General features: G+C 41.3%; 1 protein-coding gene across 1 annotated transcript in view; it reads right to left on the bottom strand.

Moving 5' to 3' along the window:
* PTPRJ (protein tyrosine phosphatase receptor type J) overlaps window positions 1-16,164 on the bottom strand; it is a 167,724-nt gene that overhangs the window by 28,118 nt on the left and 123,442 nt on the right. The window contains exons 2-7 of the mRNA XM_074230654.1: window positions 12,492-12,510; window positions 10,430-10,663; window positions 9,655-9,918; window positions 7,166-7,417; window positions 2,456-2,692; window positions 710-973 (exon numbers count right to left, since the gene is read on the bottom strand). Coding sequence (XP_074086755.1) covers window positions 710-973; window positions 2,456-2,692; window positions 7,166-7,417; window positions 9,655-9,918; window positions 10,430-10,663; window positions 12,492-12,510 — 1,270 coding nt within the window. The remainder of the gene's footprint in view (window positions 1-709; window positions 974-2,455; window positions 2,693-7,165; window positions 7,418-9,654; window positions 9,919-10,429; window positions 10,664-12,491; window positions 12,511-16,164) is intronic.

The raw sequence follows: 16,164 nt of genomic DNA, 5'->3' as shown, positions 1-16,164 counted from the left end.
CTGCTTGCAGCTGTTAAAACCCATTCATGAGGCTTCATTACATTTTATTATTATCATATTATCTATAATATAATAGCATCTTATAAAATATATAAATATATTATTATATAATATTAATTATATTATACTCATTGATAATATGGATTACCCGTAGTCATAAATAAATACTAAATTCTCTATGCCGTCCTTGACAAGTTTCTATTTGGCAATACATCCCAAAAGAGCTGAAAGCATGGCCATGCAGTAAATCATTGGCCCCGAGAGAGCTGAGACTTTCAGTTTTGTCTTTGTTTATGCAGGACCAAGGACAGTGCAAAGCAGGCACTTGATATATGTCTATTGCATTCAATTAAACAACACTTACCAGTCATGTTGCTTTGTATGAACTGAGTTTTTGGCAATTATCTCAAATAATTAAATTCTCTTTAGAATGGGGGCCAGTCTATCTATTTTCTACACAACAGATCAACAGGAAGATGGAGCAAAAAGAAAAAAAAAGATATACAAAAAAAAGGACAAAAAAATAGACCAGAAAAAAGGACTAAAAAACTAGGGTAAAGGATATAAAGACTCCCTGAGGAGCACCCTCTCTCTAAGTCAAGGATCAAACTTTGGACTCAAATTTTAGACTCTTGTTTTTGTTTTCTTAAGCATTGATACATCCAAGAGCAGGAGCAGAGAGACCCTAGCCACTGGACAGAGGACTTACCTGTGTAAGCCTGGATAAAGGCTGGCTGGCCTTCAGGATCATGGTTTCTTTTAGGATACACTGTGAAATTATAGGATGTGCTAGAATTGAGTCCTGTGATAGCAACACGGGTATCAGAAGAATTCTTGTCGAACGATTGGTCATCCCCAGAAACATGTATTCTATAGGTGTAGTTGGATGATGAGTTATCACTGTTCTCCCAAGCCAATGTCACACCTGTGTCATTGACCTCCTCGACTCGGACATTTATCACTTGACTAGAATCTGTTGAAAACAGAAACAAACAAAATTATCCATAGGACCAACAAGAACTAGGAGAGATTCACTCTTCCTCAGTGCATGGTATTGTCTTGTCAAGTGTAGGAGAAGGGGAAAGAGCGTGAGACTTGAAGTCTGAAAATGTGTATTCCATTAGTCAGTCTATAACATTCATTAACTGTTTACTATGTACTTGGAACCATGTTAAGCCCTAGGATACAAAGAAAGGCAAAAATGGGTTCAATTTCCAGTTATGATGCTTACTAGTCATTTTACCCTAGACAGGTCATTTCACACAGCTAAGACTTGGTGTCCCCATCTGTAAAATGTAGAAATGGTCCCTGCTCACTAAAGAACTAATATTTCAACTTGGGGATATAATACAAACAAAAATATGAACAGTGGATCATAGACTTAGCGCTGGAAGGGACCATGGAGAACAATGAGTGAAATTCCTTCATATTTTGTTGAGAAAATGAAGAGTAAAGTTGGTAGAGTGGTTTGCTCAAGATCACATGGGTCATTAACTTAAGGCATGAGATATGAATCAAGGACCTCCGACTTGGAGAAAGTGTTCTCTCCACTGTGATCTGCTGCCACCATGGTAATTTTTTCCAGGAAAAAAGAGCATGAACAACTAAGAATACAAAGAAATGCTTCCTTCCTATGAATGCATGCTAAAAATCATCCCATCTAGTGACTAAAGAACTAGCCCTGGAGTCAGGAAGACCCAAGTTCAAATACAGCCTTTAGATACTTCTTAATTGTTGACCCTGGACAAATCACTCTACCCTTTCTTTTTTCTTCTTTAAAATAGCACCTACTCTCCAGGGTTCTTATGAGACTCAAATGAGATTCTATATGTCAAATGGGGCAGCTGCATGGCTCAGTGGACTTCTGGTCCTAGAATCAGGAGGACCTACATTTAAATTCAGCCTCAGACATTTACCAGCTGTGTGACCCTGGCCAAGACCCTGTTTGTCTCATGTGTAAAATAATCTGGAGAAGGAAATGGCAAACCTCTCCCAGTATCTTTGCCAAGAAAACCCCCAAATGGGGTCATGAAAAGTCAGACACAGACTGAAAACAATTCAACAATAACAATTAGTCAAATGATTCTGCAGAGTTTAAAGAAGTCCATAAATGCTATATGTCATCATTATTACTAAAAATTATTTGGACAACTGCATAAAGGAAAGACTGGAGAAAAAAGAGACAGAAAGCCAAGAGTTCAATTAGGAGGCTTTTAATATGGTCCAAGTGAGAGATTCTAAAGGTCTAAAGCAGAGTGGCGGCTGTTTGAGTAGAAAAGAATGTCAGAACTGGAGGGGGAGGAGGTAGGTGTGTGCAAATGAGAGCTCAGTGTAGAATAAATAAGAATCATTAATTGATTACATGTGGACAAACTGGAAACCTAGTATGAGTTCTGGTCTTCATCCGTATGTATGTTTGCTTCTATATGAGTTAATTTAGAAGAATTAAACTTACTTGTCTTGAAGATTCTCTTTTCAGGGTTTCCTTCAGTCTCATTGGCAGCTTGAGAAAAAACAGTAACCTGATATAAAGTTCCCGAATTTAACCCAGTAATATTGACCCTTGTATTTTGAGAGTTCTCCACAGTCAACTGGGTTCTTTGGGAGGGGTTGCATTTGTATTCCAACGTGTTGGGGTCAATGGTTGGCTGAAGCAAGTCATTCACCATGCTCACATCTGTGCTGCTGACACCTGTTTCAAATGATACAAAAGATGATTAACAAAAGCAGCAAATGCTTCTTGTTTTCTCTTGGCACCTGTAAAATTAGCATAGTTTAGCTTTCTAAGGAATTCACTGAATGTTGGCTATTGCTTTTCTTCAAGCAATAAATATCCCAAGGGATGTCATCATAGTAGGATTATAATTTTCTTTAAGTCTCACCTGTTTCATACAGTTTCATATAAAAGATTTTTTTCCCATCCCAATAAAGGCTCTCATCTTCCCAACCCTAACTCCCTTTATCATACTGGACCAAGCTGGAGCACTCCTGTTCAAGTAGGTATTTAGTGTCTTATTACCATTTTTTATAGTAACTACATATGAATACTTACAATGCTGAACACAAAACTTTCAGAGTAACACATTTAGACAGTAAATTTGACCTAAGGAGACCCAAAAGATGTAGCCACTGGAGAATAGTTTGAGCAAGGGGTAAGGAGTCGAAAAACTAAAATTCTACTTCTGGCTCCACAACCAGGCCCAAGTCATTTCACTCTGTTCTGTATATTTCTTCAGCTAAACCTCTCCAAGGTTCTACCCAAGGCTGACTTCCTACATCCCACATTCCTCCTGTCGCTGACCTTCTCTATTCTAAGGACCCTTGCTGCTGACAATTTATGTTTGAAGGGCCCTTCTCATTGAAAGCTTATTAAATGCTTCATCACCTTATGCCATTCCTCTAGTGTAGGCCTTCATCACCTATCATGTGAATTATTACAATACCCTGTTGATGGGTCGGCCTGCCTCAAATCTCTCCCCACTCCAATCCATCCTCCATTCAACATGACAGTAATTTTCCTAAAATGCAGGTTTAAGCATATTCCCTATCCCCCTACTCATTGTAGTATATAATGGCTCCATATTTCCTCCAGAATCGAGCACAAAAAACTGTTTAGCATCCAAAGTTCTTGCTCACCTCATCCCCTCCTTCCTTTCCAGTCTTCTTTAGGTTTTTTTTTTTTTTTGCAAGGCAAACAGGGGTTAAGTGGCTTGCCCAAGGCCACACAGCTAGGTAATTATTAAGTGTCTGAGACCGGATTTGAACCCAGGTACTCCTGACTCCAGGGCCAGTGCTTTATCCACTACGCCACCTAGCCGTCCCCCTTTCCAGTCTTCTTACACCTCATTCCTTGACAGGGTCCAAGGACACTGGTCTCCTAATTGTTCCGCAAAATAGACTCATCTCTTAGCTCTGGGTCTTCTCGTTCGATCTCTCCTGTACCTGGGATGCTCTCCCTCTGCCACTCTGCCACTTGGGTTTCCCTGGCTTAAGTCCCAACAACAATCTCACCTCCTCCAGGAAGCCTTCCTGAACCCTCTGAATTCCCTGTCTTAATTATTTCCTATTAATCTTATACAAAATTAGTTTTGAATATATTTTTATACATTTGCTTCATATATATATTTCTTATATATTTGCTTGTTGTCTCCCTTGTTAGATTATGAGTCTTAAGCCTAAGGATTATCTGTGGACTGTGATAAGACTTGCTTAGCCCAGTAAACAGTATATGCTCAATCAATGTTTTTTTTTAATTAATTGATCGGGCTTTACTACATTAAACGAGAATCTTGAAGGTCACCATCTTTCCAGGCTTTGGACTAATCCTTCTTTCTACCCTGTCTAAAAGACACAATCATCAATCAATGAAGTTGCCACCATGAATTAAGGGGCAAGTCTTTCAGGTCTACTCACTCTGTCAGGGAAGGGAAAGATGAAAGCCTGAGCCTCACAACACTACTCAAGGGTCATACCACCAACAGGTCATATCATGTCATGCATCATAGGGAATATTTACCAAACCATCTCCTAGTTAACTGACTTTGCCACTAAATAATGTAGCAGATAGAGGACTGGACTTTGATTTAAAAAGGCCCAAGTTCAAATGCTGCCTCAGACGATTAGTAGCCGTGGGATTCTGGATAAGTCTTCCTCAGCCTCAGTTTAGTCATCTGCAAAATGAGGACAAGAACAGGGCCTCTCTCACACAGTTCTTGTGAGGAATAAACACATGCAAGTTAGATTCTAAACCTTAAAGTGTTCTTTAAATGCTATTTATTAGTTATTATTTTTTATTATTATGGTTGGTCTATTTAAGTAAAGCAAGGGTTCTTAACAGAGGGAACATTTTTTTAATATTTTGATAACTGTATTTTAATATAATTGGTTCCTTTTTAACCATATGTATTTTATTTTGCGCATTTAAAAAGCATTATAATCAGATAGGATCTATAAGTTTTACCAGATTGTCCATGACACATAAAACATTGAGAACGAAATTAAAGGCTCTGGCCTCCATAAGGGGCCCAAAAAAACTGAACCTGAATCTGACCCACTCAGAATTATCCTAATGTTGTCTTGAGGACAGGAAGACTGGAGTTCAAATCTAGCATCAGATACTTCCTATGTGAGCCTGGTCAACTCACTTAACCTCTATCTGCCTCAGTTTCCCATTTGAAAATGGGAATAATAATATCTATCTCCCAGGGTTGTTGGAAGGATCAAATGAGATTATACTTTTAAATTGTTTTTGCAAACCTTAAAATGTCATATTAAATACCCTTACTGCTGTTATTACCATTGTTATCATTATCACCCAAAGCCTGTTCTTGGACAAAGAAGTTAGTTTGTATAAAGAGTCCCAAAAGAGAACGGTTCAATAAACAAACCATCAAGGTCAATGATGGTTGACTGCACGGAGACAGTCAGCCCATCTCCCACACATCTATTCTAGCGCCCCCCCCAAAAAAAAACTAAGAACAATTCCAGATATAATAAGGAGTAAAAGACTTCCTCCACCCGAGAAATGCACAAAAAGTTTTTTGCCCAAAGGCAAAAGGAAAGGGAGCCAGAGGGATGAGAGAAATATCTCAGTATAAAATATGGGTTAAAAACACCTATAGATTGCAAGGTACTGTATCCAAGAGAAGCAAGAATGGAAAATGATCTACTGAAGATGAAAATGCAGGGTATGGAACATGGAAATCCATAGTATTTTGGACCTATAGTCATAGGAGTACACAAACTGGGATATTCCAGACCCAGAGCCTCTGAGGTCCCAAGGAATCTCACCTGAAATACCATAAAAATCCCCAAAGATCCAGGTTTCTAAGCTTTAAAGACCAAAGATCAGGTCTAAAACTAACCATCCCTCTTGTTGGGTTTGGATATACCCTGAGTGGTAGAAGTCAACCAAGCAACCCTGATGAGCCAGGTCAAGGCTAAGCAGAACCAATCACTATTACAACATACTATAGGCACAGAGCTAAATCCCTGAAAATTATAGTAAAACAAACACAAATCAATGACTCCATGAGATAGAAGGAAATGTGAGAATAAAATTAAAAGTGGGGAAGGGGGAAGATGAAAATGTAACATATCCACTATCAAAAACAACTGACTATGGAAACAGGTTAAGAAGAGATAATAATCTTCTAAAACTCTAAACATTATTATTTCCAGAAATCATTAATGAAAATTGACTAAATCTATTAGAACCTGAAGACAAGTGAAAATAAAAAGAAATAACTAATCACTTCTGGAAAGATATTCTAAAAAGTCCCAAGAATATTGTGGGCAAACTCCAGAGCTTTCACTTCAAAGAAAAAAAAGGTGATAAGCAATTAGAAAAAGCTCTAGAACCAAGGAGTCATAACTAGGCTAACAAAAGACAAGACAGCTTCCAAAAGAGAGAAGATTTTGCAGCACAATATAACAGAAGGCAAAAGATAAAAGCTTACAATCAAGAATAATTTAGACTGCAAAGATAAAGTATAAATCTACTGGGGGAAGGGGAGGAGAGAAAAGGCAAGAATTGACATTTAATAAAATAGAAGATTTTCAAATATTCCTGATGAAATGATCAGAGTTGAGTAGGAATTCTGAAATATAGTGTAAAGAGAAGAATCCAAAGAAACCTAGAAAGGTAGAGTTATTTGAGCAATTAGAAAGGGCTACACAAAGATGGTCATGCTTATGTATGGTGCTAATGTGAGTAAACAAATCCAATTTAGAAAGTATTTAGTAGGTATCAGTTGTGTACAATTCTTTATGCTAGTCCTCTGAGAGGAGATGCCAAGTTTAGGTGGGACACAGCCTTGCTCTCATGAAGTTCTGAGACTTATTGCAGAAGAAGACACTAACGTAGTTAATTAACTATAATACTTAATGAATATCACAGAAAGGGCTGAGGATGGAAAAGTTCCCCTTGTTCCCAGGGGAAGAGAGATTAGGGAGAACATGGCAGGTAATGTGGAATCAAATTGGGGGAAAGTCGGCTCATAAGGGTCAACGGCGGCCAGACTACTATATGATCTCAACTCAATTAAGATGTCTCTCACTCCTCTATCATCACATTTCCTTCCTCAAATCCAACCTCCTGTCTCAGTCTCATGTGAGAGGAGTAGGTGCAGAAAGAGATAATGGAGAAACTAGTTTTATGGCTTACCTGTACTGCTTGGTGTGGCCGTGGAATTTCCTTGGGGCTGACAAGGTTCTGGAAGAAGCAGAGAGAACTGGTACTGGAAACCTGGCTCAAGGTCTGAAATATTAAGTAGCACCTGGGAGGATGTCTTAGTCTCATCTTCAAAACGTTCAAATATCATGCGGGATGCCACAGTGCCATTGTCTGATCGCCAGCTTAGGGTAGCCTCAGCCATGCCCACATCTGTGACCTGGAGCTCAGACACTGGATTTGGTTCTGTTTGGAAAGAGAGCGGGTGGGAGTGAGGCAAGAGAGAGTCAGCAATCAATTTTAATTCATCAATCAATGGGGTACCATGTTGAATACTGGGATACAGAATTGAATTTGTGATTCATTGACAGAGAGAACTCTAGGACCAGGAAAACACCTGGACCAATGGAACTCTGCACCTTCTCTACCTAAAACCTTAGAATTGACTAGAGTGACTTGCCCAGGATCACTATAGACTGTATATGTCAGAGGCAGAACTTGAACCCAGATCTTCCTTACTCTGAGGCCAGCTCTCTAACCACGCTGCCGCAACACCTCCTTCCATGGGGAACCTAAAGCCCTCCAATCCTTCCATGGCATTACCAAGTCTGGGTCATCAAGAATATGAGGGTTAGTACTCCAAGAATACTCTAAGAAGAACAGGGACAAACTGGAGGGTAACCAGAGGAAGTCAACCAGCATGGCAGGAGACCCCAGGATCCTCACATGGAAAGACTGCTGACAGGAGGGGGACATAATGAGCCCAGAAAACAGAGGACTCATATGGGACAGGATGGTTACTTGGAGCAATGAGGTGAGACTTGCCCAAAAAGGAAGCTCAGAGCAGCAGCTGTAGAGAGACCGATTTCTGTCTGATTTTTAAATGGATATACACGGACTCACACACACACTCTCACACACATTCTCATTTTTTCACACACATTCACTCCCATACATCTCCACACACACCCACTTTCACATCTATACTTAATCTCTCTCACACACTAACATTCCCTCACATTCTCACACACACACACACTCACACTCACTCTTACACGCTCTGTCTCTCTCACACACACACACACACACACACACCTTTCTTCTAGACCTAGCTGTCCAAAAAGTAGACAGAGAAATGCAAGAGCTTGAAGACAGTTCTACTCTCCCTACCCCACCAAGTCTTTTCTCCTTTAATTTAAGTGGCCTTAGTTCTTTCAACTGATCCTGCAAGTAAAAATGGAAAATATTTTGTAGGTAATAACTGCATGAATCAGGGTGGGCAGCTAGGTGGCCCAGAGGATAGAGCACCAGCCCTAGAGTCGGGAGGACCTGAGTTCACATGTGACTTCAGATACTTGATATTTACTAGCTATGTGACATTAGGCAAGTCATTTAACCCCATTGCCTCACAATATTATTATCATTATTATTATTATTATTATTATTATTATTATTATTATTATTATTATTACCACCAAGTTTCTGACTAAGTTTCTATTTCCAAGTCAAAGCATTAAAATAAATAAATGCAGGGGGTAGCTAGGTGGTACAGTGGATGGAGCACTAGTCCTGGAGTCAGGAGAACCAAGTTCAAATGTGGCCTCAGACACTTAATAATGACCTAGCTGTGTGACCCTGGGCAAGCCACTTAACCCCACTGCCTTGTAAAAAACAAACAAAATAAACAAATGCAAATATGTGCTTTTTCTTTACCACAAGAGAAGGTTCACTGATTAGGGGGAACCAGGATATTTCAAGAAACAGCTGCAATATAAATATGAAAGGCACCAGGAAAACTTTTTTTTTAATTAAAACTTTACTATGACAAACTACAGAATGAATTTTCAATAGGCAATTTACAGAAAGTCAGGGAGAAGACTCACCTGGATGAGACAGTATAGATGAGCCACAATCTCCCTGGGTAGAGGGACTGCCCACACAAGGTGATCAAGAAGCCATCCCTGTCCATCTAACTTGCTGGCAAAAACCCATCCCTCCTTAAAAAATCTTTGAAATGGCCTAGCAGAGAGGGGATGATGGACCAGAGGAGTCGTTCCAGCCTGGCAAACTTCTAGGTGCCAAATCCACCCTGCAACACCCTCCTTGACCTTCTGGTTCCTTGTGACTTCCCCAGCACCTGGCTGCATCCTTTCTTGTCCCCAGCGCACTTTCAAGTGTCTCCTATTTTAAACCTCAGAACTTTTTTGCCTAATTAAACCTAATTAAGGCCTAGGTGCTTTTAATATGATTCGCCTATCTGACTCCTGTGAAAGCCTCCTTAAGTCATAGGAAGGCTGGAAGAGTATGATCCAGCTAGGGAGTCCTCCCCATCCCAACACAATCTAAGAAGTGAATACCCCCCACAGCTGCTTCTCCTCCAGAATCATGAGAAATCCCTTTATATATCAGCCACTATGACTCGAGGGGGTCCCAGGACACACAGCAACCATCCCCATTCACAGAGGGACTTTATTATCACTTACTTGTCATGACAGTCACAGCTGTCCAGAGTCCCCGAGTCCCATTTTCTACTTCTGGGGAGATTAAGAACCTGTAATAAGTGCCAGGCTGTAAGTCTGTAATTGTTACATTCAGATGTCGACTGACAATGTCCCTTGCTTCCTGGTCTTTTTCATTCTGTACAATGTATGTGTACTGAGAGGCAGCTTCATCCACATTCTTCCAGGTCAAGGTCACCTCAGTTGTACCCACACTGACAACTTCAATGTCAGATACAGGGGTAGGCTCTGTTTAAGTTTTTAAAAGAAAGAAAGATTATAGTAAATAAAACATTTGTTATTTTACCTTGGTTGTCTTATCTTGGTCTGTTTCTTCCCTCCCACATATCACCTTGACCTGGCAGAGGTGGCTTTTTTTTTTTTAGTTTTTGCAAGGCAATTGGGTTAAGTGGCTTGCCCAAGGCCACACAGCTAGGTAATTATTAAGTGTCTGAGTTCGGATTTGAACTCAGGTCCTCCTGACTCCAGGGCCGGTGCTCTATCCACTACACCACCTAGCCACCCCAACAGGTGGCTTTTAATAATTGTTTGTCCAAATGAATGGGATTGTTCAGCAGGAGGCAGATGGACTGTGAGAGTTTCTAGAGTTGGAGCTGAGATCAAGAATCCCCCAGAGATCAGGAGCAGAGTTTAAACCAAGTCCCAGTGTCTGCTTTCACCAACCCAGCCCTACTGGAGAGAAGGATCAGCCCTCCGCCTCACGAGGCACTTTGCAGATAAAGCTTCTGCTGTCACTTACGTGTTGACCACTTTTTGCAGCAGCTACTGGTACCATTCTTCAGTTCGATGCTGTACATCTCCCCAGGGTGCAGTCCCCTGATTATCATCTTACTCACTGCATTCTCTGGGTGGACACTCCACTGTACAGGTCCACCCGCATTGGTCACATTGCTGATGGATATGTTCTCTGGTAAATCAATCAAGCCAATTTCAGTGGTTGTAGAACTTAAAGTGAGCAGGCCGCATTCAATGCCTGTAGGAAACAACATCCAAACAATGGTGCCTCCTCAGTTCTCATAGCCATGGAACCTGGAGATCACAGATAATCATAATAATAAACCTCCAGGGAGAGGAGACGTCAGAGAGCACCTGGTCCAGTCCCTTCAGATGGGGAAACCAGAGCCAAGAGAGGCTAAGTCCTAAGTAGCAGAACTAGATTCTTATTTGTGTCTTCTAAACTCAAACCCAAACTTCCTTCCATCTCATAACCTTTCACTAAGGCAGACAAGCTTCTCAGTAGGGAAAATTCTGTTAAATGAGAAGCAAAATGATACGGTGGAAATAGTCCTGGATTCCTAGATGCTACAATTCAGAAAAAGTCATTTATTCTTTCTCTAAGTCTCAGTTTCCAGATCTGTAACAAGGAAAATTAGAATATTTATGGCATCTACCCTACTGAGTTGCTGTAAGGCTCAAATAAGGCAGTAATTATTATTCTCATTCCTACAGGGGTTTAGGAACAAAGCACTCACCTTACAATAACTCTGGTAAAGTAGATATTATTGGCACCATTTTAAGCATAGGAAAACTGAGATTCTAAAAAAGGTTCCAGAGACCCACAATGAGTACATGTCAGAGCTGGAATTCAAGCCCAAATCCTATAATTTCAGATCCCAAATTCTCTCCACTATGGGTAGCAAGCTATCATATAAAGTAGTTTGTAAGCATTAAAAGCCATGGCTATATCACTTACTAATTCATTTTGAGTTAACCACCACTATGCCCTAGTGAAGTCAGGTAGAAAAGGTCCCTTAATTGATTGGGGAAAGGTTGAATAATTTGGACGTATAATTGGAATATGGCATAAGAAATTATGACTTTGAAGGATTCAAAGAAATTCAAGAAAGACTGCTTAAATCAATAGACAAAAAAGAGAATTGTATGCATGATGACCTCAGTAATGAAAAGGAAAATAAAAGCAGGATCATGAGATACTTCTCTTGCCTCTTGGCATACAAATGGCCAGATCACAGGTGCAAATAAGATTTTCATTTTCTGACATGAGCAGTGTATTGATTTATTTACTGAACTAGCTGTCTACATTCTCAAGAAAGATTCTCTGTGAGTTGAGAGAGATACTGTGAAATGAGAGGAGCAATTTTTAAAAATCATCAATAAGAATTTTTCTTAAATCTTAATCAGCTGCTTGATACTTCCTTCCTCCTCTCTCTCCACTCCAACGATTTTAATCTCACTCCTACAAACATCCTAGGGCTTTCCAACTCTTTTGTTCTTTAGATCAGTTGAGCTGCTTCTGATCCCAGGGATTCAAGGGTTTATCTGCCAGTCAGATGAATGAAGAGAGAGAAAAACCACCCAGAAATTTTAAAAGTGTGTATACACAGGCTGCTGTAATTAAGTCCATTTGGTGAAATGGGTCTACCTGACTTTGAAAAGGAAGTGCAAAGTGGAACAAAATATAAACCTTATTGGTTTACCAAAATGTGGAAGGAAGGAAGGAAGGGAGGGAGGGAGGGAGGGAGGAAGGAAGGAAGGAAGGAAGGAAGGAAGGAAGGAAGGAAGGAAGGAAGGAAGGAAGGAAGGAAGGAAGGAAGGAGGGAAGGAAGGAGGGAAGGAAGGAGGGAGGGAGGGAGGAAGGAAGGAAGGAAGGAAGGAGGGAAGGGAGGGAGGGAGGGAGGGAGGGAGGGAGGGAGGGAGGGAGGGAGAGGAGAATAGGGGATGGGAAGGGAGGGGGAAATCATCGTGCCTATCTTGCTTGAATATACATTACCCTTAATCTCCATTAGGGGGCAGTAGAAAATGGGCAACATTTTGATAAAAAAAAAATTACCAGTACTTACAATCATCTGCAACTGCAATCTGTAACAGAAGAAAGAAAAAAAAGGAAGTTAGTCCACCCACTGGGCTATGGAAAAATGCAAATGAGAAAAAAAGCAGTTGAGAATTTCACAGGTGGGGGAGAAGGGTGGGAGGACACTAAGCCAAGGATGGAGTTGGATGATGGACCTCTAAGGTTCCTTTCAGCCTTTGGTCATTGGATCCCAAGACTCAGAAGGTCAATGTGGTTCAACATAAAGAGGGCTGGCTCTGAAGTCAGGGCCTGGATTCAACCACTTAAACATGTATGATCTTGGAAATGAGGGGGTTAAACCAGAAGACCTCTAAGATCCCTTACAACACTAGATCCATGCTCCCATGGCCTTTAGTGATATTATTGTCACCATTTTAAGATTAGGAAAACTGAGATTCTCAAAAAGGTTCCAGAGACCCACAATAAATACATGTCAGAGCTGGAATTCAAGCCCAAATCCCATCATTTCAGATCCCAAATTCTCTCCACTATAGGTAGCAAGCTATCGTATAAAGTAGTATGTAAGTTAGTGGTTCCCATTTTAGTGGTTCACAAGATGGTCTTGCTTCATGATCCTGTAAATGGTAAATACAGTAGGTTAAATTGTCCCAGAGATTTCACAATGCTTTTTGGTTAAGGAACAAAAAACATTGGGAACCTCTTGAATTCATTCTTCACCGACCTAGTGTAATTCCTTCATTTTGTAAGCCAAGGTCAAGAGAAGGGCAGTCACCAGGAGAAGAATGGCAGAGGCAGACCCCCAGCCCAGAGCCACTCGGAAGCCAGTCGCCTGCTGCTCTCCTGCCATCATATCATCATAGGAGCAGATGGAGCCTGGAGATTTCTTTCCAAAATATTAGCCAAGGGAGATGGGAGGCACAGAAACACCTTGGCCAGTTGTAAGATGTCGCTGAATTAACGGAAGTCACTTTCCCTAGTTCTCGGCATATTTCAAAGGACACAGAGCAAGGTACAATTGAGGGGAAGTCTCCCCTCTTTAAATCTTTGAGAGACACTTCTGAAGCCGTCCTCAGGAGGACTGAGATCAAGTTCCACTCTGTCAGTGGCAAATCATCTAACTTCTCAGTGATCTGGGCTGCGTCAAACTAAAAAAGAAAGTCCATTAAGGATTCCTGTGGACATCCTATCCACTCGGAAAACCACAAATTACCATTTGCTCTGTTGTATTATATTTTTATTTATTTTGTTAAACATTTCCCAGTTACATTTTAATCTAATTCAGGCCTCACTCATTACAGACCAGAAGTGGGTTTGGCTCCTCTTCTCTAGACAAGCTGCTAAGAGAATGAGGGGCAAAAAAGATGCTGGCTTCCACCTGCAAGGGGAGGGAGAATGTCCATCCAAGAGCAATCACGGGTCAAGCCCTAAGCCTTTCTATTCATCCTCCATTCAAATACTCCAAAGAATCTCTGGTCTCATTGACTCGAGTTCCCTCCTACACTCTCTGTGCGTCTGCCAATCCTCTGGGACTCTTCTTCACTTCCTCCCAAAAGGTCACTCCAGGATTCTACCCAACCCGATGTCCTGGAGCCCTTCCCTGCTCCCTCCTGGCGTGGGAGATAGTGGAGCCCTGGAGCTACTCACCACCTGTCGTCCCTCACTCTTGCCACATCACTGCCCCATCTTCTTTTCTTTTCCATCCTGTGAGAGGAGGCCAAATTCATATTCTCAATGTGCAGAACTGGCTGGGTCGCTGACCTAGCTCCAGAAGCTTGTTTTTGTTCTCTTCCTCTCTCCTCCACCTCTTAGACTACCAGGCTTCCTTCAAAGCCAAGTTCAGGAGGCCTGATCTGATCCCTGTCATTGTCAACATTCCCTGGTCTTCAAACTTACTTTGTGTTTATTCCATATCTATCTCATATATACTAAGCTACATAGATTGGGGGGTTTACCCCCAATAGAATATACATTAGTTCCTTGAAAGCAAAGACAGTCTGACAATTTTGATTTTGTCTTTGAATACACAATGTCTGCCACATAGTGGCATCCAATGACTTGTCTATTGAACTGAATTGAAACTGATAATATTTCACTTCCCCTCCAGTGAGGGATAGACTCATCGTTTCCTTCCTTCTATCAGCAGATGGCAGCAATTGATGCTTTTTAAAAATCAATGAAATGAAAGCAGCAATCAGAGCACAATTTGCTGCCCCAGACATGAGAGATCGGTGGACTCTCATTGCAAGACAGGAGGACCTTGAACCCCCAAAGAGGTCAGGTCATATGGTTAGTTTGTAGAATCTATGAGACCAGAAACACAGTCTGGTGAAACCTACAGATCCTTCTTGGAATCATGTCTTTAAATGTATAAAATATCTAGGCTTATAACAATTCAATGTTAATTATAAACTATATTGAAATGAAATTATCAAAATATGATTAAATGACAGTTAACAGACCTCAGGCTAAGGCTCTCTGGGCTGGACAATCTCTAAGGTCCCTAAAGAGGTGACAAGAATTTTCTCAAAACCCTTTTTAAAAAACTGCCACCAAACCCCCACAAGGAGTCAAATGAAGACCTGACTTCCCTATATCGAGCCAAGAGCAGGGGGATGAAAGCAAATCTGTATGAGGGGTCACTTTAAAAGAATCAAGAGTTCTCATATTTCATCCGAATGTGACAAAGTAAAAGCAGAAGTTGGCTGAAGGTCTTCCCAGTAGCACTTCCTGCAGGGATGGCCTCCCTCTACTTCCCCTTGGAGGTGGTCCAAAGAGCCACAGGAGGTCAGGAACAAAGAAGGCGCTCTCCCCTTCCCCACAAAACCCTCATGCCCCCAAGCACATTTTCAGTGGCCCATTGGAGAGTTCTGAAAGTGACAGAAGGAAGTAGCAGCCAGGACTGACCAGAGAGAAAGCCACCATGCCATCCCACCTCAGTGGGTCCCCCACCACCACTCACCATTCCTTTTAAGCAGCTGCCGATTCTACAGGGTTAGACTAGAGCTTGGCCCTCAGTAACCTGTTAACAACTCCCATCTCAATATGAATCTCATCTGTACCATCCCCTCCGAGGGATCCTCTACTTCTTGATGGAATTCCTCCAAAGAAGAGAGAGGAAGCATGGTGCTCTCCTCCACCCCAGAGGCTTTTGGACAGCTCACCGGTAAGAAGCATTTCCCTTCACCAAAACTAAATTTACGCCTTGGGAACATTTCCCCATTACTCCAATGCTCTGAGACCTAGCAGAAAGAAGTCTGGGCCATCCTCCAGGGTACAGCCTTTCAAAAGCTTCCGGACAGTTCATTCACTTCCAAGTATCCTCTTCTGCAGGAAACTCAAAATAGCCCCAGTTCTTTCAGCTAGTCTTCCTATGGCATGGACCCAAGGCCTTTTCTGAATTCTAGTTGCCCTCAATGCCCTTCCTAAAGTGTGGTGTCCAGAACTAAACATCACACTCCAAACATGGTCTGGCTGGGGCCAAGGACAGCAGAACTGTCTCTTCTTGAGACTTTTATGTTTGTCTTAATACAGCCCAAAATCACATTTATTTTCTTGCCAGCCACACTGCATTATTGATTCATCTTGAGCTTGCAGTCTACTGACACCCCCAGATCTTTTTTCAGAAAAAACCTGCTAGAGCAGAACAGACTAGAATGACAGTCCTATTTAGTATCTCCAAAAAGTCACAATTTCATAGCTAG

This window comes from Macrotis lagotis, chromosome 3 (genome assembly GCF_037893015.1).
Source record: "Macrotis lagotis isolate mMagLag1 chromosome 3, bilby.v1.9.chrom.fasta, whole genome shotgun sequence".
Lineage (NCBI taxonomy): Eukaryota > Metazoa > Chordata > Mammalia > Peramelemorphia > Peramelidae > Macrotis > Macrotis lagotis.
The sequence above is the reverse complement of the archived record's forward strand: the minus strand, read 5'-3'. Positions and strand labels throughout refer to the sequence as shown.